Consider the following 24,839-nt stretch of genomic DNA (forward strand, 5'->3'; position numbering starts at 1 on the left):
GTGCCCTGGGTTTAAACAAACATGCAGCACTTTCCCCTTTTACGCCCTTTCTGTGACCCCCCCCCCCCCCGCCACCGCTACCCTCCCTCCTTCTTGGGGCCTGATGCTTTCAGAGCTCACCTCACCGCTTGCCTTCATTCCTGAACGTGCCTGGAAAGCAGAGACCTGTTAGGTCTTGTCCGTGTCGGGTCCCCCGTGGTTAGAGAGGCCCGTCCCCTGTGATGACCGAGGGTGCGGCTGTGAAGGAACAAGGGACCCGTGGGAAGAAGCCCTCACCTCAGTACTTCTGTGATGCAAGTGCTGTTTGTTTCTGCTGGTGTTTAAGTAGAAAATTTCCACTGGCTCTTCCGTTCAGAGCATGACCTGTGGAATCAGCCCCGAACGGGAGGGGATGGCGGTGAGTCCTGAAAAGCTTCTGACCGCAGGGCTTCTGTGACCGTTGTCCTCATTCATTCAAATCACATTCGATTAACAGGCGACACTGGCATTATTTTGACTTTCCAGCTGCAAAACTGAAAATGGTCCTAGAATTACTACTTCAACTTCCCTGCTCAATATATGCTGAAACTCCTAGAACGCTTTACTTTCAAATGTGGTAAATAATCTCTCACAATTGTCATTCAGAAGTGGACTGCCTTGTATGCATGCTGTGGATCTGGGTCCTCACGTCCCCTGCAGATGCTGTGGATCTGGGGTCCTTGAACCCGACGAGACACTCACTCACCTGTGAAGCCTTAAAAGATAATAATGCTTGACTCCACCTTCAGGAATTCTGACTCCTGTTTTGTTTTGTTTTTTGATTTTTTGTTTTTTTGTTTTTTTTCTTTCAGGGCCACACCCACGGCATATGGAGGTTCCAGACCAGAAATCAAATCAAAGCTACAGCTATTGGCCTACACCACAGCCACAGCAACGCCAGATCCGAGCCATGTCTCCAAGCTACACCACAGCTCACAGCAGCGCCGGATCCTTAACCCACTGAGCGAGGCCAGGGATTGAACCCGCAACCTCAGGGTTCCTAGTTGGATTTGTTTCTGCTGCACAGCGCCAGGAACTCCTCTGATCCTGGCTCATGTGGACACTTTAACATCTGTTTTTAGTTAACACTGTAGTACGTAACCAGGGCTAAGAATCACTGTATGGACCTAGAACTGACTCTGTAGTGACCTCAGGAACTTTTCTGAAAAATATTTTGAATTTTATACGTCTTTGATACAAATTTGATTTGCTTTTTTTTGACGGTTTCTTTGGTTCCCAATTATTATGTACCAAAAATTACTGCGTCTAATTGAAGGCACTTGTGGTTAGACCTCCTTTTAAATGAAATTGAGCTGTGATAAGTCAGTTATCTGTATTAAATTTTACTAGTTTCGAATTTTATGAAAAATACTATTCCTGGTGGCTAGTGTCACCTACCAGCAGTCAAGACAATTAGTGTCACCTAATCATTTTACATATGTGCCTAATCAGAAATACTTTCATTTTCAAGAGGACTCAATGTCCAGTCTCACAAATAATTGGCCTCAACTTAAGCAGAATGACTCTTTATAAAGAGAGCTTAGAGAATGATGTCCCCTGTCATATAACATCGGCAGGTGTTGAAAAATGTTCCTTTCTATAAAAATATCTTAATTTTTGATCTCATGGGATCTACTCACTTATTTTCCTTCTTTCTAGTGTCTATTAAACAGGAATAAGTCACGGTACTCGAATATACATTTATCAAATGATCTGGAATGAGAGGGGTTTTTTAATTTTTAATATAATTCATTGATTGATATTTTAGAGCAATTTTATATTTACAGGCAAATTTTACTGAGAGTCCTTGTACAATCACAGCACCACCCCAGCTTTGAGTGGCACATTGTTACAGATGACGAACAAATGATTTATTAATGATAATTATTTTTGACTAAAGTCCATGATTGGCTTTAGGACCCACTCTTGGCATTGCAGGTTCTGTGGGTGCTGTAGCATTTCTGTACCCACTACCGCAGAGGCGCGCAGAGCGGATGCACTGCCCCGAAAACAGCTTATGCTCTGCCTGTTCCCCCCTCCCTCCTCAACCCCTAGAAACTGCTGATGGTTTTACTGTCTTGGTCATTTTGTTTTCTCCAGAATGTCATAGTCGGAATCCTATGGTGTGTATCTTTTTCTTGTTGGGTTACTTATTTTAGTTCAGCAACGTGCATTTAAGTCCCCGTCATGTCCTTTTCATGGCTTCATGGCGCATTTCTTTCTGTTGCTGAATGATGTGTCATTGTCTGGGTGGATCTCGGCTTATTTATCCATCGCCTTGGCTGCTTCCGGATTTCGGCAGTTAGGAGGAAAGTTGCTCTGAACATCCAGGTGCAGGTTTAGGTTTTTGTGTGGACGCCCATGTCCAAGCCATCGGACTAAATACCAAGAAGCATGATTGCTGTGTCATGCGGCAAGAGTGTGTCTGATTTATCAGGAGCCACCAAATCTTCTTCCACAGTAGCTGCCCTCTCTGCTTTCCCACCAGCAGCGGCAGCAGTGTGGTCACTGTTCTGGGTTTTTGCCATTCTCATAACTGTACCTCATTGTTTTAATTTGCATTTCCCTGGTGACATATAAGGTGAAGTGTGTTTTCATGTGCTTAGTTACCATATGAATATCTTTTACAATAAGGTGTCTATTCAGATGTGTTGCCTAGCTTTTCATTTATTTTCTTATTGTGGAGTTTTAAGTTCTCTGTATATTTGGTATACCAATTCTTTATTAGATAAGGATTTTGCAAATATTTTCACCCAGTCTGTGGTTTGTCTTCTTATTCTGTTTTGAAGGATAATTTTGCTGGATACAGAATTCTAGGTTGCTTTTTTTTTCTTTCTACACTTTAAATATTTCACTTCGCTCTGTTCTTATTCACATAGCTTCTGAAAAGAAGTCCAGTAATTCATACGTTAGTGCCTCTATAGATCTTTTTTTCTCAGCTTTTTTTATTTTTTAATTTTTATTTATTTATATATGTATGTATGTATGTATTTTGTTTTTTTATGGCCACACCCACAGCATATGGAAGTTCCCAGGGTAGGAGTTGAATCGTGCCGACAGCAGCCAGCCTACACCACAGCCACAGCAACAGTGGATCCTTAACCCACTGAGTGAGGCCAAGGGTCAAACCTGCGTCCTAATGGATACTAGTCAGATTTGTTACCTCTGAGCCACGACAGGAACTCCCTTTCTCAGCCTTTTCTTAAAACTTTCTGTTTGTCTTTGATTTTCTACAGCTTAAATATGATCCTGGGTGTAGGTTTTTTAATATTTTCCTCATTGGTGTGCTCTGAGATTCCTGGACCTGTGGTTTGGGGTCTGCCATTAACGGTGGGATATTCTGTCGTTGTTGCTACAAATATTTCTTCTGTTTATTTCTTTCTCTTCCAGAGTTCCTATTACACTGTTTATAATTGTCCAAATAGTTCTTGGACATTCTCTGTCTTTTTTCTTTTTTCCTCTCTCTGCATTTCAGTTTGGGAAGTTTCTCTTAACATTTCTTCAAGATCGCTGATTTTTCTCGGCCGCATCCAGTCTAATGAAAACTCATCAGAGGTGTACTTTTGGGTTACAGTGTTACTAACCTTTCCTTTGGGTTCTTTCTTAGAGTTTCCTTCTCTGGTTTCGGTACTCATCCATCCTGGAACATTACCTGTGTTCTTCATCGCAGCCTTTAGGGCGTTAATCACAGGTTAAATTCCCTGTCTGATAATCCCATCATCTCCACCAGCCTGAGCCTGGTTCTGATGCTTGTCCTGTCTCTTCTGATGGTGCTCTTGGGGGTTGGGGTGGCGATTGTGTGTGTCTTTCAGTGGGTATCGTGTCTGGTATTTCTTGGTTCATTAAAGTTGGACATGATGTACCGAGTGGAAGGAAATGAGGTGAATAGACTTTGAGTGTGAGTACACTTTAGGCCAGGTGTACTCTCTGCTGGAGCTGCAGTTGTCAGAGGTTAACGTTTGTCCTGGTTTTGTCTTCTCTGTCATCTTTGGGTTTCTGAGAGCCCTCCTGGGCGGCCTGGGCCTGCTTACTTTGCAGGAGCCCAATCGACGTGGTGGTGATGGGGTGGGGGAGCAGACGTGTCCTGCTTCCTAGGAGGAGGGTCGGGTCTCGGTCTGTTCAGGAGCCTGCGCCCAGGCGGTGGCCCTCACAGTGCTTCTCAGTTTATTTGTTAGGATGGCCCCCCCTTAGGTAGGATGGGAGTGGGCTGGAGCTGGGTTTTATGAAGTTTCATAAAAGAAGTTTCCGTTTAATTTCGGTAGAAAAAGAGATGAAAATTTAGAAATAAGGCCATGAGGTGTAACTTCTTAGATGGCCTCCTTAGGATCAGGTGGTGAAGGAAACCTCCAGGCTCACTTCCTTGACCTCAAGGCCTCCGTTTCCCCTTTGGAAAAATGCAGGGAGAGGCAGAGTGAGCAGAGTAGTGCCTTTTGAACTGCTCCTCGCGGGCTGGAGCCTGCCTGTACCTGCCTGGAGAGCTGGGGTGTCAGCTGCAGAACCAAGCCCTGCCCGCCCCCCCAACATCAGCTCGCCTTTTACCCACAGGGGCCACACACTGGTGCCCGTGCCCCTCTGTGTGAGCAGGAGCACCTCAGCTAGAAAGGCCTTGAAGCTCCTTACTCAGGGTGGCCACGTAAGCTTTCCTTTGGTTCTGTTTTTGATAAAATCCACAGAATGCTACAGTGAGGAAAATTGACTCATTTGGAAAAGAGAGGGAGAAGTAATATCTACTTAAAATTGTAAATCTGACTTTCTTTTAAAACCATACCCAAGATGGGTGGTTTGATGCCAGGCTGGGAACCAGTGCCACCTCTTCCACAAAATCTTCCTTTCCCGGAGTTGCTTACCCGGATTCATTCTTCTGGGTGAGGCATCTTGCCTGCCTCTGGGGGCACAGAGGCTGCCCCTGACCCGCTCAGGGCCTCTGAGAGGTCAGACGCCTGCAGAACTCTTGAAGGGGAGGCAGACGCAGCAGGATGCGGACCCTGCTCCGGCCAATGTTCCGGGAGGCGCAGACGTTGTGATGCGCGAGACGGACAGGGAGTCCGCTTCCCAGACCTTCCCAAAGGCGCTTTATCATAAAAAATGTATTGTTTACCAAGGAAGAGCGTTTTCAGTAGGGATGTGCTGTGTTCCCGGGACCATTCCTTTTTGCCTATAAACCCTGAAAAAAATAATGCTCGTTAATGAGCACGACATTGTGTGCCTCCCTGAAATATTTTTCTTAATTATGTGGGCAAATTGGTGTCTGCAGAAGTACAATGTCTGCAAGACAATTCGCAACAGTTGCTGTTTGAAAAGCAAAGACAGACCGCTCGTGGCAACAGGACGAGCAGGAGTCAGGCAGCCCCGCCGTGCTGGGACCCAGGGCCCGGGGCTGACCCACCCTTCGGAGCTAAGCGGCCTTTCCTGACGTGCGGGCACGACCGGCCTCCAGCCACCGCGGCGTCAGCCGTTATGCCAGGGGAATGTGACGACTCAAGGGTAGGACCTCACCCATTTTTTTATCTGTCATTTTATTTTATTTTTATTTTTTTATTGTGGTTGATTTACAGTGTTCTGTGAATTTCTCCTGTGCAGCAGAGTGAGCCAGGCACACCAGACATACATTCTTTTTCTCACGGTACCTTCCATCGCGCCCCATCAGCCGTGACTGGGTCCAGTCCCCTGTGCTACACCTTGCTTATCCACGCCAAAAATTGATTGTCACTGGAGTATGGTTGACCTGGAGTATTGTATTAGTTTCAGGTGTACAACGTAATGCTTCAGTATTTTTATAGATTATACTCCATTTAAAGGTATTCCAACCTAATGGCTGTATTTCCCTACACTGTGCAGTGTATCCTGAGCGCTGATCTGGTTTGTTCAGCATCGTTTGTGTCTGTTAATCCCTCACCCCTACCTCCCCCATCTCCCGCTGCCCACTGGTAACTGCTAATGTGTTCTTTATATCTGTGAGTCGTTTCCATCTTGTTACATACATTCTTTTGTTTTATTTTTCAGATCCCACGTAGAAGTGGTGTCATACAGTATTTCACTAAGCATAACACCCTCCAAGTCCATCCATGTTGTTGCAAATGGCAAAATGTCATTCTTTTTTATGGCTGAGTAATATTCCACTATATATATATATATATTCCACTATATATATACATATACCGCATCTTCTTTATCCATTTATTTGTGGATAGGCACTGGTGTTGCTTCCATATCATGGCAATTATAAATAATGCAGCTGTGAACACTGGGGTGCATGTATCTTTTCGAATTAATGTTTCGTTTTCTTCAGATATATGCCCAGGTGTGGAAGTGCTAGATCACAGGGCGGGTCTGTTTTTCCTTTCCTGAGGAACCCCCCACTGTTTCCCCAGTGGCTGCACTGTTTACATGCCCAGCAGCAGTGCGCACGAGGGCTCCGTTTTCTCTGCCTCCTCACCGTCATCTGTTATTCCATGTCTTTTTGCTGAGGGCGTTCTGACAGGTGTGAGGCGGTGTCTCGCTGTGGTTTGATGTGCGTTTCTCTGATGGCCAGTGATGCTGAGCATCTTCTCTGGAGCCTGTTGGCCATTTGCGTGTCTTCTTTGAGAAAATGTCTGTTCGGGTCTTCGGCTTGTATTTTAATTGAGGTTTTTTTTATATTGACTTGTATGAGCCGTATTTTGGATATTAACCTTATTGGTCATGTCCCTTTGCAAATATTTTCTCCCGTTCAGTAGCCACACCCATTTATTTTGGTATTTTTAATTTTTAATACACATATTATTATAATGACTCAATTATCAAATGACTTTATTTTTCCCCTGTATTTAAAGATATAAAGAATCTAAAAAGCAATATATTTAAGTTATCAATACAGCAACTTTCAGAGACGTAAATGACCATTTCAGGCATAAGATTATGAGTCCCTTGTAAAAGTTCGATTATGACAGCACCTAGTAATGTTCTACTATAATTTAAAAAAAAAAACAACTTAATTTTAGGAAAATAGAAATATATTCACAAATGATAGAAATCACAGAAATCACACGTCAAAAATTATTAAAATTCTATATTAAAATTATTAAAATACCATTGTACATGGAGATTATAGCTATAAGATTAAATTTTTCAAATCGCCTCTCAGAGTTTTCCTTTATAAAAGAAATACCATATCAGCATATTTCCCTTCATTTATCACAAACTGTTCCCTGGATACAGAAGGGATTGAAAACATTTTAATAATCAGCCAGAGTGATTCTCCGTTCCAGTCCTTTCCAGGCGAGCCCCCGGAATTCACTACGGCTTTAATGACAGGCCTCCTGGCTCCGGCCGAGGAGGTGGATATTTTTGGGGGGTCCTGTCCACTGGGAGGTGCTCACGGACAAGCCTGACCTGCAGCCGGCGCTGCGCCGAGATTCGGAACAAACGGGGCTGAGGCCCTGGCCGCGGGCACTGTGGGCACTGCTGCCACTGCCAGTCACCGGGGCCGGGCACTGACGCAGCAGTGGGGAGCCCGACCCCACCTACTCCATGCAACTGCATTGTCATCTGTCACGTCCACACAGTCACAGCCTCCCTGTGCCCTGCTGTGGCTGCCACCCGCACTGATGGCGCTCAAGCTGCAGTTCCCCCAACCACTTTCCAAGGTCCAAAGAAACGCTTGCCCCCTGACGGGCTGGCAGCGGGCTGGCGAGAACTGCAGAACCCACTGTGACCTTTATCAGCTATGTGTCACTCTCAGGGGACACACGTGCCAAGGTGGCTCAGGACTGGACTCCGTTTCGTGCAACGAGAGCTCCCCGAAGTTGGGAAGTGTGGGTGTCGAATGTACCATTTGCCGTGGTCATAGTAGCCGGGGTTCCTCTCAGGAGACCAAAGGCCGTGGATGGCACGTCCTGCTTTTACGTGGCATTCGAGGTCCCATGGTTGCCACTGTGCATCACAAAGCTATGAGATCAGATTCAGGTGCCCGTTTTGCAGATGAGCAAACTGAGGCCCAGTTTCTCACAGCCAAACAGGGACTCAGGTGAGAGCTGATCTAGGCCTGCTTGGCTGCAAACCTGCCCCCAGGATCCTCGGGTACAGGGAGCTGTTGGCTTTTGCTCCTCTGCCCGTCTGCCCGGGGTCACTGGATTCTCCCAGCTGCTCCAGAGCCCAGTCCTTCTTCCTGCATCCCACCTTCTTCAGAGACGGCCCTCTTCTCCTGTTTCCCTCCAGGGTCTTCTGAGGCCGCTTTGTGGTAAAGAGGGGGCCCTGTAAGAGAAGCGGGAGTTGAGGAGGTAACGGCGTGTTACTGTTCCTCCCTGCATTCGTGCTCGCAGCTTACCTGGGAGAGGGGAAGGGGTCCAGCCCCCTGAGGTCGGACGTACGCAGCGGGGGCTGGGTCCGGAAGGCAGAGAATGCCGCCCCCCTTCCCAAGGCCACAAGCCGGGTGTGAGGGCGGCCCCCCAGACTGGCATCAGGGCAATGCCAGAAGCGCCCGGGACCCCCACTGTTATTGCTAGTACGTGGGCATCAGGTGGTATGTGCCAGCCCTGGGCCTGAGTGCTTTACCGAGTGACTCGTTCCCCTTCACAGCCGCTGTGCTTTCCCCAGGGACCACGCGAGGCCGATGGCCCAGCAGGACTGGAAGTGAGCACTCTGCCCACAGCGCTCTGCCTCCCTGCCTGGCCCAGCTTGCCCAGGCCTCGCAAGTCTTTGGGCCAGTAGGTGTTGGGTGACACAGCACTGGCTGTGGCAACAGCAGCATTTTCTCGTATTTGCACCTGGTTTCCACAGTTCCAACACCTTTTAAAAATCACAGCTCGTCTTATCTCCATGGGCCTCTCTGGAAGAGGCGGCTGCATCCAGGGCATTGCGCTCCGCAGTGGCAGAAAGCCCCTCCTGGAACATCCCTGGGGCAGGACATGGGAGTCACGGTTGCCCTGGAATTAGCTCAGCTGCCACGGAAAGTACGAAGCAGAAAGCGTGGGAGCAGCTTCCGGAAGGGCCACTTTGTGCTCAGTAGCCGCACCCTCAGGACAGGTGTCCGGGACACCTGTAGAGCCGAGGGCTTGAAGGAGGCCCAGGTGCCCCAGAACTGCGCTGGGAAGAAGGCTTCCCTGGGAGCAGGTTCTCTTTCTCTGGAAGAGGAGGGGCCCAGGGAGGGCATCGGGCCCTCCGCGCTCCTGGCTGACGGTCTCTGCAGGGCAAGTCCTCGCCCACTTCTGTGACGGTGCCACTGTCCCCAGTGATTTTCCACACCCAGTGGTCCTGAGGGCAGAGCTGGTCCGCTTGGGTCCAGGGCTTCGATTAATAATGGAGTAACACCACATTTTGTGGAATTCAGCCACGTGACCTGCAAATACGCGTCTTGCTTGGACAGGTGACAACAAATCTGGCTGTCTGTGGGTGTTAGCTTTGTCCCTGCTCTTTGCTCAGCTCTCTCCTAACCAAGGCGTGCTCCTGTCGGGGCGCCTCGTTCCCCTGCCCGGGGACCACCGCTCCTCGTGACGGGATCCCAGCAGGGGGGTTCTGCTGCTCGCGGTGACAGCCCCTTCTTGCCAAGCTGTCTGCCATGACTGCTCAGAGGGACGGGGCAGGGGACCTGGACGGAGGGTCTCCGTGACCTTCCCTGGAGCATGGGCAGAGTGTGCCCTGCTCTGCGCCTGCCAGGAAACTCACCTGTCTTCCTTGCAGTGTCTTCCCAGCTCTTCCTCTCCCGCCTTGACCGAAAGTAGGTCATTCTAAAGCATGGGTTTACAAACGCCTTCCCCAAGGGATCCGGAGATCCTAGCTCACCTTTTGCACCTCGGGACCCGCCCGAGTCCTTCCTCTCTCCCCCCGTGAGCGCCGCAGGCGGAGGCGAGGCAAAGCCCAGGCAGGCAGAGGGTTTCCTTCCCCAGTCTGCCCGCGGCCCGCGGCTCGGGGGAGCCGGGAGCCCGGGAGCAAAGAAAGTGCTGAGACTTGGACCGTCTGAGTGGGAAGCGGGACCAAGGCCCTTGGCCAGCCCCCGCCCCATCCAGCACCAGAGTCGCCCGCAGACAGGCCCCAGCCGTCCCTTCCTAGGTGGCCAGCTGCACGGATGCACACCCCACAGCACGACCCGGACCCGCGGCCGCCTTCCGCTTCTCCCTTTCGTGGTGCCGTCCCGCAGCGTTCTGGGCGTGCCCCACGGCTTGTCTCGAAATCACTGGATCCAAGAGGAGATTTGGAACATGAAAAACATGAGCTCTTTGAATGGTCTTGGTTGAAGACACAAGGGGAAATCTCGAACAGGGGGTGCATTAAGGAGGCTTTAAATAGAGGTAATTCTCTGTGATTCAATAAAATGTTAAGGTTTCACATCTCAGAAACAGCAACCAAGGGCGTCTGAAATGCAATGTGCGTCAACGGCGGCATCTGTCTGTCAGGGTGAAAGGGCTTATTTCAGGTCGTAGTCTCCCATTCTGCACAGACATTTGGTGGAAGGTTCCCGTACTGTGCTCTGTCCCAGAGCCCACGGAGATCGTAAGACACTGGCTCTGGCGCGGTCCCTTGGCTGCAGCCTATGCAGAGAGCAGGCTGCACCCCAGGAGGAGACGGGTGGGCTCTGGTTGGTGCGAGCAAACACGGGCGCCCTGGGGGTCCGCGTGGGGTGGCGCGGCCAGGCCGGGGTGCCCCGGTCCCGCCCGGGCCATGGCCCAGGGCCCCTTCCATCTCAGAGCCCAGGATCCGAACACCGAGCTGGGCTCAGGAAGCTGAGGTCCGTCCCCGCGCTGTGTGTCGGAGGCCACCAGGCGGCGTCTTAAGGGACTTTAGTGCGTTGGGACCTTACAGGGACCCCCTCGCGTGTGCTCCCGGCAGCTCTGCGGCGCCACTTCCCGCGCTTTGCAGATGAGGCTCCGAGGGATCAGTGCCTTTCCGAAGGGAGACCTGGTGCATAGACAGCAGGTTTCACGTTGGGCCTGAGGGAGGCAAATGCAGGCCCTTTCTCCTCTTCTCCAGTGCTTTCCGTGGCGTTGCTTTAACACCACCGCGGGGCTCAAGGAAGGCTCACCTGCAGGCTGGACTGTGGCATCAACCAAGATCGAGAGCTCTGAGTGCCAGGGCTGAGCGGCCCGGGGCTCGCGTGGAGATAGTCGTCCATCCGCGTCCCTGGCGGATCTGCTGCGCACCGGCTCGCCCCCGCCGCCCCGGGGAAGGAAGACAACGACCAAGACAGCAATGGGGAGGGCGGAGCAGGAGCTTCTCCGCCTCTCCCCGCCCCTCCCGCCGGCGGGGGCATCTGTCTCCGTGGGAGAGAATGGGAGTCAGGGCGTGTGGCACGCGGGTCTCCCCGGGCGTGTCATTCCCGGGACTCCGGGTCTCATCTCATGGTTTTGATGTGCGTTATTTAAACGCAGGAACAGTGGAGAAGATGAGAGAGGAAAAAGCCCCCGCCCCGCCGTGCCATTTCTCTGTAATAATCCAGTGTCCTACACGGACACGAGAACATGTTGTCAGCTGGCAAACACCTCCCGGGAGCGCGGTGGCCTCTGCTGTCTCGCACCAGTGGAAGAGTCCGAGGGAGGCATGTTGACTAAACGTGGGTTCCAAGTCCTGCTCATTTCCCAGGGAGATATGGGGTCCAGGGACCTGGGAGAACCGTGCAGAGGGCCTGTCCCTGCCTGAGCGCGCAGGCCTTGTGATGCTGAAGAGCAGAAGACCCACGGTGCTCGTGAGCTCGGGCGCCGAGGCAGGGCGCCTCGAGGAGACGCGCAAGAAGGGAGGCAGGGCGTGCCTTTCGCTGCGGAGGTGCGTTTCTGTGCCCGTGTGTCCTGGCGCGGGAAGGGAAGGTCGGGCCATCAGCGTGAGTCTGGGGCTCCTGGTGGTGGCCTTCCTGGAGCACAGTGCACGTCGCGCCGCCCTGGCTCTGCCTGCGAACCTGGCCTTGGTCCAGATGCTGCAGCCCCTGAGCCTTCCTGACCTTGGGGACATGCGGCTGGAAAGGTCTTTCAAGTCCATTATAAACAAGCTACGGTTCCCTGCAGCCACGCTTGGCGGCAGTGGGTGTCACAGTGACCCAGCCAGCTCGCCACCCACACCTGCGCCCACCCGCATCTAAACACCCACCTGGGAAGAGGTCGCAGCCATAGGGAGAGAGATGTGTGTCCGGGTCTGCAGACCACACACACACACACACACACACACACTCACTCACACACACACACACACACACACTCACACACACACACACACTCCTGAAGCTCCAAGTCACTCCTTAATGTATTGTGAGCATCTCCAAGAAGGCTGCACAAGTTCACAGAATGACTGGGTCTCAGACTCTGGAGCAAAGGGGTGAAAAATCGTGCTGGAACAGTCCCATTGTGACCCCCGATCTCAGCCACTTGGGCAGAGTTCCTGAATTCTCTGAGCCCCTGCTCCCTCACGGGCGAGGGGAACGTGGTTTCAGCTTTGCTCCCACAGAGCTTTTGTGCAAATCAAACCAGACTCTGCTCTGCATAATCTCAGAAACGGTCTTGAGCGAGTGGCAGATGGGACCGCGGGAGGTGCTCTGGGCCCACGCAGTGGCCCCACAGGCTCAAGCCCCAGACCCCGCAGGGACCCTGTGCTGTAAGAAGAGGCACATTGAGGCAGGACCAGACCCCACACAGAGCACGGCCCTGACAAGGCTGGGTTGGAAAGCCTGGGCCCTGTGAACGGTGCTCGGGGACCCCATCCAGCCTTCACTGCAGCCACACCTTCCTGGACACACACACGTGGTGCGGGGCCCCAAGGACCACCGCACCCTCCAGGCCGCCCGCCGCCCTCGTCCAGCTCCCCGACAGGTACACGTGGGGCTGTGACTTTCTGGGCAGCCCTGCGTCTGCTCTTGGTCCTGTGGAAGAGCAGGGCCGGCTCAGGTCAGCTGAAGACACTCCAGTGACCCCTCCTGCCTCGGGCAGTAGGCTGACGGGGTGACGTGGTGTCTGGTCCCCTTCCAGTTTCTGTGCCGAGGTGCACTGGCCGGATGGAGAAACAGACAGAAGGCAAAGGCGCCTGGGAGGAAGAGCAGACTGGTCCCTTCCCGCCCACCTGTGTCGGGAGGCCTGCGGTCCTGAAGCTCTTCTTCAAGGGCCTCTCCTCAGGGCCAGCGGGGCCTCCCTGCCCCCGTGTGATCGGCCCCGCACAGCCTGACACCAGATGCGTGTAACACACGGAAACAGCGCCCATAGACCCCCAAACCCGGTTTGCTTAAGTCATGCCCCCCAGATAAACAGACTGGAGGAGCTTTCAGAAAGGTGAGATTGGCCAAGAGTTTCACCTGGAGCGGTGTTCACATCAGGGTCAAGACGAAGGGTTGGAATCCAGATTTCGGTTTTGCTGCCTGGATGCCACCAAAATTGGAAGCTGTATCGCCAGCGACCCTGCCCTCCCCAGCACGGGGCCAGTCTGCCCCCGTCTCAGGGGCAGCATCTTTGACCATGGGTGTGAGGGGCGTTGATGACTAACGCAGACAGGCTGGAGGCTGCCTCCGCTCGTAAACCTCCCAAAGCACCGTCCCTGGGCTTCTGAACGCGGGGACCGGTTTTGGGCAGAAGCCCACCCAGGGAAGCTTAGGGTCAGCACGGGTGTGTGTGGCAGCTCCGCCGGTCACAGGTCAGCGGCCCTTCCAGACACAGCTCACACCCTGGAGCACGTGCCGAGAGTCGGCAGGGGCCGCTGCTGCAGGACTTGTTACCAGCAGCATTAAGCTGAAGTGGTGCACCCGGCACAGAGGGGGCCCTCGTGTGCCTGCATTCCTCAGCCAGCCCACTGGCAAGCACCCTGAAGGGAACCACACAAGCCCCTGCCTTCCGAGGCCCCTGGAAGAAGGCGCTCCCTCTGTGAAGGTAGTGTCCCCGACTGCGTTACTGAGCAACCCCAGAGGGACCTGTGTGCCCCAGCACCGTGCACGCTGGTTCTCAGGCCCGGGGGCATCTGGGGGCAGCTTTGTGGTCACCCCCACTTCCCAGATGGGGAAACCAAGGCCTTGTTTACATCTCCTGCCCCGAGTCAGAGCAGTGCATTAGGATTTGAAATCAGAGGCTCTTCTCTCTCTCCCATCAGTGAAAACTCAGCCAGGATCCATCAGCTCAGCACGTGACAGCACATCCAGACAGCACTGCTTTTTCAGCATTCTCCAGAGGGATGGTCTTCTCTCATAGAAGGAAAATTATCTGGAAATTTTGGGGTCCGTGAGGAGCTTAGGAAGGGGTAGATAATGGAAATGTCTGTGTGTCGTTTTTGTATCGTCGCGTCAGTGCTAATGACTCTTTGGAGTGGGTTTTTTCCCAGACCATTACTGTTATAATTGATAGCTTGAGATTTAAGTGCAAAATGCAAGGATGACTGCAAGATTCTCCTTGTTATATTTTACATGAGATATTTAGGGTTCCATAACTGTAGTCTTGAAGAAACAGGATAACCCTGAAAAGAACTGTTCAAAACTAGTTCAATTTGCAATCCACCTCCTCGTAAATATTACTTTCTTTCATCCGAATGTTACATTTGGCAATAAAACTATCAGATGAAAGCCCTTTCTGCCTTTTCACTTCATTGTTCCCTTAAAAAAGCTACCTATTGAAATACTTCGCCTTAAAAATCAGACTCGGATCGGAGCCCCTCCGTCTTTCCGCAGTATTTCCCTCTTGCAGAGGGAACAGCCAAGGGATGTGAAGGGGAAAACAAAACAAGCAAACAGACACCCGGGCAGGCTCTGAAAAATGAATGCCCCCGAGGCTGTCTCCCTCCCTCCCGAATTGCAAATCTCAGCCCCTTTGTGGGGAAGGGAGGGCTCTGCATTTCCTAGGGAGACGTTGCCCCCTTGACACAGGAGCGACATAATGGATTAACTAGTTAAAAACTGTTTGGCTGGGGACACAGTCCCTGCGTCTTTCCGAGCCTGCGGGAGCCTCCCGCCTCGTCCCTGTGGGCTGAGCGGGAAGCTGGACGGGGGCGTCCTCTGCAGCTGCCCCCGCAGGCCTCTCCCGGAGCTGCTGGCTGTGCCCGCCGCCGCTCCCTCCCCCAGCGGCCTCCTTCCCTTGCACGGGTCCTGGGCAGCTCCATCGTCCAAACGGAGCTGAGTTTGCGAGCTGACAGGGCAGGCACGGGCTGTGGTGCTGATGTCAGAGCCAGCAGGCAGTTGTGATTGGGTCTAATTAGACTTTGCAGCAGCAAATAGACAAGCTCCCTGCGTGATTGGCTTCAAAGTGGCTGTGCCAAACAACTACCAGAGGTGCCAAAGTAGAAGCCTGCGTTTGGAGCCCAGATCAGAGAGGCCGCTGGGGCAGGAGCAGGGGGAGGCACACCTGCCCTTCGCGTGCCGGCCCCTCGTCCCTGGAGCGCTGGGGCGCTGGGGCTCGGATCACAGGCGCTCTGCCCAGCTGGAAACAAGTGACAGAGAACCAGCAGGGAGGGAGGGAGGGCGCCTGAGTGCTCCGTCCTAAAAAGTGAACCCGCTCCCTGATTCGCAGAAGCCTTCACCAGCGGCAGCTGCGGCGACTGGAGCAGGAAAGGGGAAACTGTTCAGCGAAGGATTCCTGCCCCGTTCACTCCCGGGTCCCGGCCATGGCATCGGTCTTGGGGAGCAGCCGAGGGTCCGGAGGGCTGAGCAGCCAACTCAAATGCAAGTCCAAGCGGAGGAGGAGGCGGCGATCCAAGAGGAGAGGTAAGGACCTGCTTTCTGTGCTGCCTCCCGCTCGCTCTGGCCGCGTCCTCTTGTCGGCGGCGTCTGCCGGTTTCCAGCAGCTTGACTTTAGGATGCTGGTGGGATGTCGGTGGGTACAAAGCCCCGCGCTGTGAGCTCAGACCCGTTTGCGAATGCTGGGGCTTCTCTAAGCCCGGAGAGGTTGGCGAGCCAAACGGGCTCAGCGAATGATGGGCAGAGGGGCAGGGCAGGGGCCGTTCTCTGACCGAGGACAGTGGCCTCCCCGGACCCGCACTCCCTGGCCGCCGGCGCCGGCACTGCCACTGATCCTCACAGAGGCAGCATTGGCTCTGGTGCCAGCGGAAACACTCGCTTCAGCCACATCCCTAAAGCGTCTCCATCCAAATTGTCTTGGAGGAGGGAGTGGGCAAAACCGTGGCAACCGCCTCCCCACGCTGGCCGACAGTTTCTATTTAGAGTGGCACCGTTGTTTTGTAAACAAGGGGACCTGCTGAGGGGACAGGGCTCGTCTGGGGGGAATGAGCAGAAATTAATACAGGAAAAGAGAAATGAGCATCGGAGCTTGTTGGAGGGGGGAAACCTGCAAACCAGGAAAGCAGACGCAGCCGCTGACAGGTTGTCTTGTGCCTTGTTGCTGACATCCTTGGGGACCAGCCACCTGAGGTCAGTCAGCTTAGCCCCACGAGCCGCCCAGGGCTCCCACCAGGGGCCGGTGTAGCCGCCGCTGCTCCCCAGGGAGGCCGGGTCCCCAGACGCCATCCTAGCCCCTGCGTGTCCCAGGAGGCTGCGGGCTCCTTCCAGGGCCAGCGGCTCCTCCCCAGAGAGGGACTTGTTATCATGTGTCTGCAGGAGAAAGTTCAGCTCTTAGTATTGGGGATGTGCTGATTTTTGTAAGTGATTAAAGAGCCATAAAGAACAGTTGAAAAGACATGAGTAAAAGGCATGAGACGCTCCGACCGTCTCGTGTCGGATGCAGAGAGCAACCTGGTCCAGGGGGTTGCAAATCCTCCCCTGAGGAGCTTCCTCCTCGCCGTGGCCTCCGAGAGTTTCTGCCCCAGCTTTTCCTGCCTGTGCTCAGACCGTCCCCGAGTCCTTCCGGCTTCTTACAGTATAGAAATTAGCCGGATGGTATGAAGACACGAATTCCGTAGATCAACTTATTGATCATGGTTGCAGGTCAGGGTGGCAGGAGCAAGGTGACAACATCTCAGGCAGGTGGTGGAGCCCCCCGTCTAAGGGGGAGGTTCTGTGGTGCCTGTTTAACTCTCGAGCTGCTAAGACACACGTCAGCCACTCACTCTGTTACATGAAAATTTCACTCTGAAACACATCTGTGAGTGTCTTCCAAAAATAACGCTGACAAAAAGTGACAGTGCTATTGAAAAAAAAAAAATCACAGCATTTAATAATGAATATAACTTTTAAAAGAGATGAAGAGGAAGCATTGTCTTGTGCACTTCAAGGGCTCGTGTTTTCCACTGTTTTTATTTAGTATATTTAAATACTTAAGATGGAAGATATGAAATAATATTTTACAATAAAGCAAAATCTACAGAAAGAAAATATAAGCTGATGAGCATTCATGCCTCTCCCTTCATTCATTTTTGGTACCTTTAAATGTCAGTCATGCTGGCTTAGAAGGTATTCAGTTTTGGAAAGAAAAGCAAGGAATCTGATGGCAGACTTCATTGGCTATAAACTTAACTGCGAGTATTCAGAATGAAAAATTACGTGAGCTGTTCCTCTGCTTCAGCATCAAAATATCAGGTCTCTTAATTTTTATAGCCAAAACCTGCAGTGGGCAGGGTCGTGAGGACTGGGCACTAATTCCCGTCGCGCGTAAGTCCATCTGTGAACAGGGTGAGATTTCCTGTGGCGTCTGCTGACGGCTTCGTGTGGTGGGAGAGGCAAATCCAAAGGCTAAATAACCACTTCTTAGAGAAAAGTTAACAGTGTAAGTGTGAGTGATCAAATGAAAAGAAAACAGCCAGTACAGAGCCCTTTAAATCTTTATTTGCATTTTCCTGGGAATAGACCAGGTGTATATAATGCCTAGTTATTACAGATGCTGCTTCTCTTCCACCAGGACAGTGGTGAATTTTTATGTCCTAATATTCATCAGTCTTAACAACAGTGGTCGAATAGAACAGCCTCAGCTTTCAAGTTATCTAAAATTAAAACTCTGTATTTCTCATGAGTTAAAATCCACGTGTGTATTGATGGCTACTAAGGAGTTTGAGCGAGGCTCTATTGAACCCTGACTAAAGCCACTGATGGTGAGCACAAAGAAAGAGTTGTTGTGATATGAGCATAAATGAATTAAAAGAAAGGTTCAACTTCTAGCCAGTGGTGTGTGTATTTCCACCTAGTCTAATGAGCAAGAGCCGTTCTGAAGCTGCATTGTAACTTTCAGCCTCCCAGTGCTATCAGCTGACGTGCCGTCAGCCTTCTGTGGGTATGCTCTAGAAGTAGCTTTGGTGTGATTTTGTATTATGCTTTTTCTTGTCTGAATAACCTATGGGCTCTGAAATAAAATCTCTGTAGCTACAGTATCAGGGTGGAATTGGTGTGATACTCCCATTATTATTAAATATGATCCAGAGTCTCAGAAATGACATCTTTTCCCGTAGGAGATATTTTTTCATCACTGTGCCACACGGGAAGTCGTTTACATCATTAAAAGTCCTTTAAAAATAAAAATAAAACTTAGTCACAGACTATGACTTCAGGTATTACTGAGACCTGTGTTTGTCTCTCAGCTAAACTTTTTAAAAGATTCTGAGCAAAGCTCCCCACACCAACCTCCTGTCACTTTGTTAGGACCTGATGCTGTCCATTGCTTTTCTGCGTTGTTTTCTAGTTGCAACTTTATCTTAGGAATGAAACTTATGATTTTCATTTTCTGTACAAACAAGAAATGTCGCATTTTGGCGTTCGCATGGGAGAAACCTAGGCAGCTAAGAGACCCTGAGAAGGACACGGGGTGACCATCCACTTCCCGCGGTTGAGGAGCGGTCGCCTTCCTGTCCCGTGACAGACCCAGCCGGTTCCTCTGCTGCTCTTCCCAGAGCCTGGCAGAAATCCCGGGCAGCCCTTGCAGCTTAGGATGCTCCACTGCAGCCCGCACCAAATACTCCCGGAGCCCGTGGCGTCCGCAGACGCTGGGAGACGGTCCGGGGAGGAGGAAGCCAGGCAGTAGTGCAGACGAGCCCGGTGTGTGGCGTGTCCGAGCCGCGTCGGCCTGTGTGCAAAGGGGCCGAGTGTGTGACGCCTGTAGAAGATGCGTGTTTTAACCCAGAATAACCCGGGCAGGACTGAGGGGGTCTTCAGTGAGTGTCGGCTCACGCAGGTCGCGCAAGAGCCCGTCTCGTCACCGCAGTGAGGACGGGTAAAGGCAAGGCACTGGGCACCACAGTGCTTAACCCCTGAACCATCCGATACCCCAGGTAACACGCCCAAGGCACCCGGGGATGAGTTTTCTGATTAAAATAGGACGGGCGTTCTGTTGTCTGTCTGGGATCTTTCTGTGGTGAGAGAAGTTTTCCTAAAAGAAGCTGTATACTGGCAGGAAATGCACTATGTAAACAAAATAGTTTTCATAGTTGACCCATGAATATATACAATGCATAAAATGAGTGAAGTTTCTGGAAATTAAAAGAAGAAAGATTGCTCTTTCAACAAACCTATTAGGAAACGCATTGGGAAATGAATGCAGATGCAGTTGGTTCCAGGCGGCCGGCAGGAAGGCAGGGTTCTTAAGTGACGGGCGTCAGTCATTGAAACAGAGAAAGGGAGGGAGGTTGGAGAATTCCTGTAAATGCCGTGGAGACGGTCGGTCAGAGAGCCGGGCTCGTTGAATGTGGGCATCAGCACAGCACCTCTGTCTCGTGGAGGCATGTGCAGCAAACTAAGTTAACGCTTGCATTTCAGGCATTGTTCCGGGCCGGCCGGTGACACAGAGTGTTAGGGAGTGAGGGTGAATGTGGGAACCTCTCACCGAGGTAGCTCTGCAGAAGGAGGCTGGTGGGTCCCAAGGTGGTAGGAGCGGCCGGTTGCAGAACGAGGGGCGATGCAGATCGAAAGTTGGCAAAAGGAGCCAAATAAGTAGAGCAGATGGACGAGCGCTTCTTGCTGCGAAATGAAATTCAGCGACAAGCTAATGAAATAGAAAGATGTGCCAGGATGACGGTGGCGAGACCCCGGGCTCTCAGCCCCCCGCCGCCGAGGGACCACGGGGCTGCGGCTGGCCCGGTGGGGACCGACGCCTGCCTCTCAGCCGCGCAGCCTGCGCCACTGGCCTCTCCTGCCCACAGCTGCAGAGGAAGGGCTGGGTTTAGTGATAAAATTAAATTGATGAAACTGTTTGCCATCCTCTAATTATGTAGGGCTTTTTCTTCCTTTCTCTTTTTAAAATGTGTCTTAGTACCTCTGGTTTCTAGTGACCCGTGTAATAGCAGTCATTTGAGATTGCTTCGAGGGCGTTAGATGTGATGAGTGAACTTGAATTTAGAATGAAAATAGGAGCTTCATGTATCCATAGCTAAACAGTGGTGATGCGGTTACTGCAGACGTGCTGTCCCACAAGAGCATTATGTAAGGAAATGCAGAATAAGGAAACTGCATCTTTCTCTTCTTGAGGCGTGGAGAGACAACTTCGGCCCTGAAAGCACTCAGGGTTCGATTTTAACCCTGCAAAGGTTTGTTGTTGTGTCTGCAGGCATGTGTATGCCTCGATACATAGTGAGAACATTTGAGCGTTTTTATGTCTGCCTGTTTCTTTTTCTAAAATGCTGGAAACCGAATGTCACTGTTTTTATAATATGGACAGTTTCGAACAACTCTAAAATCAAAAATAATTATACTACTCTGCTCTTCCTCATTTAAAAATATTATTTCTAAATGCATGCTGCATTAGTAAATGGGGCTCTTAATTACTAGCAAGCAAGATTTCTAAAAGGATACATTTTCACATGGTAAGCAAGATGTTAAAAGCACTTCTTTTGGCCATTTCTAAACTGAAAAAAGAAGCAAAGGTAAATGCCAAGTGAAATATGAAAAGTACGACGTCCTTCACAGAACACCCAAGCCGTCAGGCGTGAGCACAGCCGGGAGCGTCTGCCTCACGAGAAAAGCCCCGAAGTGATGCGAGGCCTGGGCCCGCAGAGCCCGCCGCGTGGTGTCGAGCCTGTAAATCGAGAAGCTGAATTAACCCCTGTCTTTTCAGTTAAATGGCCCTCCTGCACTGAAGCACGGGCGTGCATGCTGGTACCTACTGGATTATGCAGAGGGAAGTGTTTATTCCTCACAAGTAATATGTTATAATTCCCTTAGGAATGTGTCACTACCACAGGAAAGGATATTACTTCCAAAAAGAGGGGAAAACATCTGCTTAACTCCTGATCCACACGCGAGTCTGCCGTCCTCCGGGGCCCCTGAGAAGGCAGAAAGGGGAGGCCCGCTGAGAAACTTAAAGCCGAGGCGCTTTGTACGTGCGTACGGGGCCGCCTTGGAGCCAAGCATCCCTCTCGGGGATCATGGCTTTCTTTCCTCGCTTGTTTTCCGTAAAAGCAACGGACGACGGGGCTGCTGACTCTGATGCCCTGACTTTGTTTCAGCAACAGCACAGCCGCCGCAGCCCTAGGTTCCTCCACCTCCATCCGCTGGTTTTTGCGTGACTCCTTTCCCGGGAATCATAGCCAAGAAACAGCAGCCCAGGAATGCCTGTCTGCTTTGCAGGTGTCGGGCCTTTTCCCCACAATAAACCTGGTCCCTGGCAGAGACAGCAGATTCTCCTTTTCTGAAGAACAATAAATACTTGAAAAGAAAGAGTTAACCGAGGGCCCGAGTTCTCGCCAGACACTGTGACTAGTTGGTCAGCTCTTCCTCTAGTTACAGGTATTGTGTATGAAGGGCAGCAGAGTCGTTTCATTTGATTGTTTCATGGATGGGACTAAGTCTAACTGGTGTCTGTTTCTGGTAAGAAAGTGGCTCGAAAGTGTCCTCTTTGTGTCATAAAATACACACAAATTCACTGTCATCTGTTTTAAATTATGAAAATTATCTGTAGTTAATGTTAACATTTTTAAATCTCAAAAAAGAACAAGCAGGTAATGTGAATGTTGTATTTACACTAAAGAGGGCATTTTATGCTTGATTGAGAGTGTCCAATAATGGGGCGTTTATAATGATGAAAAGTAGCGTTTAAAATGGAAGGGACGAATAACGTGAATGCCTGGGCATCTTTTAGACTTTAAGACCGTTATTTCTGAATCCTGTGTTCACTTAAAATCACAGAACTGAGGGGGCTTCGCGGGGCTGTTTGAGGCAGAGGAGCAGTCAGAGCACTGAGCTGGTGGAGCCGCCGGCGCAGCCGCGACGTGCAGACTCACAGTGGCTGGTCGAGCTGAGAGTTGCAGCTCCTGCCTGCACCTGCCACCATCAGGACCTCCCTTGCCTGGGGAGGGAGGCTGGGGCACAGACAGAGGACGGAGTGGCACAGTCAGCATCGCCTGTGTCGTCACCTGTTCACTTCAGCTAAAATCCGGCAAGGCCCCCTCCAGCCAGTGCTGTTATGATAGCGCCCACAGAGAACTTACAAAAGGGATAAGGGCTTCTTTCTGTCTCTCTTTCACCGTCCCAATGATAAATGGCACTGACGTTGCTCGCAGTGTCTTAGTAAGCCCTCCTTGCTGGTATCTCTGTCACACAGACGTGACTCTGGCACCCAAATGTCCGCTCCTGGCTTCAGGTGATCGTCCGTAACCGGCAGTGTTCCTTTAAACACCCAAACCGGGATGTGCTTTGGCGAATTTTATGGATTTAATTAATCTTTGCTGCTCCATTTATTTGAGATGGAATCTCTAAGTCTCGTTCCCGACCGCTGATGGAGGAAGGTCTGCCTCATCGTTTCGTGATGCCTTACATGGTTTCTCCAATATGGCATTAACTAGGACAGAAGGGCCAGGTGCTCTGGAACTGGAGCCCGGGCCGGAAGCAAACAAAGAGTGGAGGCGCTTCTGCGTCTCAGGAGCGGGACCTGGGGCTCAGGACCGAGGGGCCCGCGCATACGCCGTGGACACCGATAATCGATGCAAGATTATTTTGTCAATCTAAGTTCATCGGAAGCACACAGATGCCCCCTCTTTAAAATTAATGCACTGTTTCCGAAAAGTTTAATTGCTTTTGGAAAAGTCCAATTTAATAAACATGACAGAAACGTCAGCAAAATAGATTTTGACCTCCTCTACCCCCAACTCTGGCTGAGCCCACTCATCCTTGTCTGGAACAGATGCTCCTCGCGCGTTGGGCTTAAGGCCGCAGAAACTATGTGTCCTTAAAGGAAACACGCTCTCTTTTTACTGATGAGCCAGACCCCGACTGTCCTGCACGGTTCCTAAAAAAGGCCTTTATACATTTGAGTGCTGAGCAACAGAATATTAAAAATAGCACCTTTTGCCATTCCTTAGGTGAAGAAAAACAGGGAAGGCCTACTTTAGCCCCAGAATAAAGCTATTTTATTTATGTTTCAACTCCGAATATCACCACTGTGGATGGGAGTTTGTGAAGGGCCACCCACATCTCTAGAATTCTAACAGAAAAAGACTTTAATTCAAAACACAGGAGGCAAGAAGAAATGTTTTAAATTCAGATGAGTCCAGGCTGCTAGAGTTCTTTCTAAAGACAAAATAAATTTGAAATAAAAGTCTTTGCTGTATCCCTGGGATAAATGGTAGCTTAAAAACAAAACAAAACAAAAAAAAAAACAACAACTCTGAGACTGTAGAACAGAGGCTCCAGTACCCTGGACGGCTCTTGAAAGACACCGACGAGAGCAAATTCTGTCCCCTCTGATGGCGGCTGTGGTGGGCAGCCCGCCTGTCATGCCAGGCCTGCGCCAGCTCCTGCCTGACCTCAGATGGTGTCCATTCAGCACAGGGAGGTGTTTCCTCCTGACGCGTTTAGGACGATGAGCTTACTCATTTTAGGTCTAAACAATGTGGAGGCTCGTATAAATTTTTTTATTATCACTTGAGTTTCTTAGTCCAGTATTTTTTAGATAGTTAAATTATAAGATGGGCTTTTATGTATAGGTAAAGCGTAGAATTCGAGTTATTGAAATTTTACTTTTTACAGATTTTACTAATATAGCCGTGCAATACATGCAGATTACAGACTCGAGATTTAAAGTATGTATATATGAGCATTTATTGAAATCGTGACTATTGAAATACTATAAGAATCTCCATCAACTGTCTGGAGCTGTGTCATCTGATATGTACTCATTTTTAGACAAACATTTAAAACATCGGCTATAGAAAAAAATCTTGGCTCAAATTCTGTGAGTACAAACTCCTCGAGAGATGGTGAAAAACGAACTTGCTTTATGACTGTGCTCTTCAGTTTTGAGGGAAACATCCCATTTTAAATTCTGAGTTCACAACAAAATGAAATAACCTTTCGGTCTCTGTCTCTAGTGAAAATCAGTCTGTCCTCTTACGTCATAAAATAAGAAAAACAAAACCCTTGGTGACAGGCGAGGGGTTTAACAGAGGGGGAGGGAAGGGGAGGGACAAAGAGACGGTAACTTACAAACCTCTTCTTCCTGAGCTCCCGTCGGAGCACATCCCCCTGCATTTTATTTCTGCGTCTTCCAAACAAAAAGGGCTCTTGCTTGAAAGGTACGGGTGTGAGGTCCTTCTGCTCTGCGTGCAGTGTGTGGGGAGCTTAGAGTGTGCCTTCACACGAGGGCTGGCCTTGATGTGTGGCCCTCATACTCGCCTGCGACCGCATCTCCTCCGGGGCCGGCTCTGGGCCGCACAAGGACCTCGAACTAAAAAGACACGAGGAAAAGAGCCGGCAGGCCCTGCTCTCTGAGCCCACCTTGCACGTGTGGGCACAGACACACAAGCGTAAAATCAGAGAGAACGCAATCAGATCCCCTACCCCAACCCGGTATTAAGTCCTGTGGGAGGTTTTTTAAACCACACAATATTATCATATATTTTACAAAATTGAATTTCTGTTGGAGTTCCTTTATCATTTCTGGTGAAACCTCCAGTATAAAAACTCAGTCATTAAAATAAACTCCACCATGTTTATTCCCTCCGCAATATCGCAGCATAATAGTTGCTCAGTTAAAATCCACTGAGGAAACTGATGGCACTTTCGAAGTAAGACTTGGTTAACGAAACAG

The 24,839-nt window shown here is 50.7% G+C and overlaps 1 protein-coding gene across 2 annotated transcripts in view; it reads left to right on the plus strand.

Annotated features, from left to right (window-relative positions):
• ADARB2 (adenosine deaminase, RNA specific B2 (inactive)) overlaps positions 1-24,839 on the plus strand; it is a 455,053-nt gene that overhangs the window by 119,010 nt on the left and 311,204 nt on the right. For both annotated transcript variants that reach the window (XM_021065069.1, XM_021065068.1), the window contains exon 3: positions 15,453-15,646. In XM_021065069.1, the coding sequence (XP_020920728.1) occupies positions 15,453-15,646 (194 nt within the window). The remainder of the gene's footprint in view (positions 1-15,452; positions 15,647-24,839) is intronic.

The sequence above is a fragment of the Sus scrofa genome, chromosome 10 (assembly GCF_000003025.6).
Source record: "Sus scrofa isolate TJ Tabasco breed Duroc chromosome 10, Sscrofa11.1, whole genome shotgun sequence".
Taxonomy (NCBI): Eukaryota; Metazoa; Chordata; class Mammalia; order Artiodactyla; family Suidae; genus Sus; species Sus scrofa.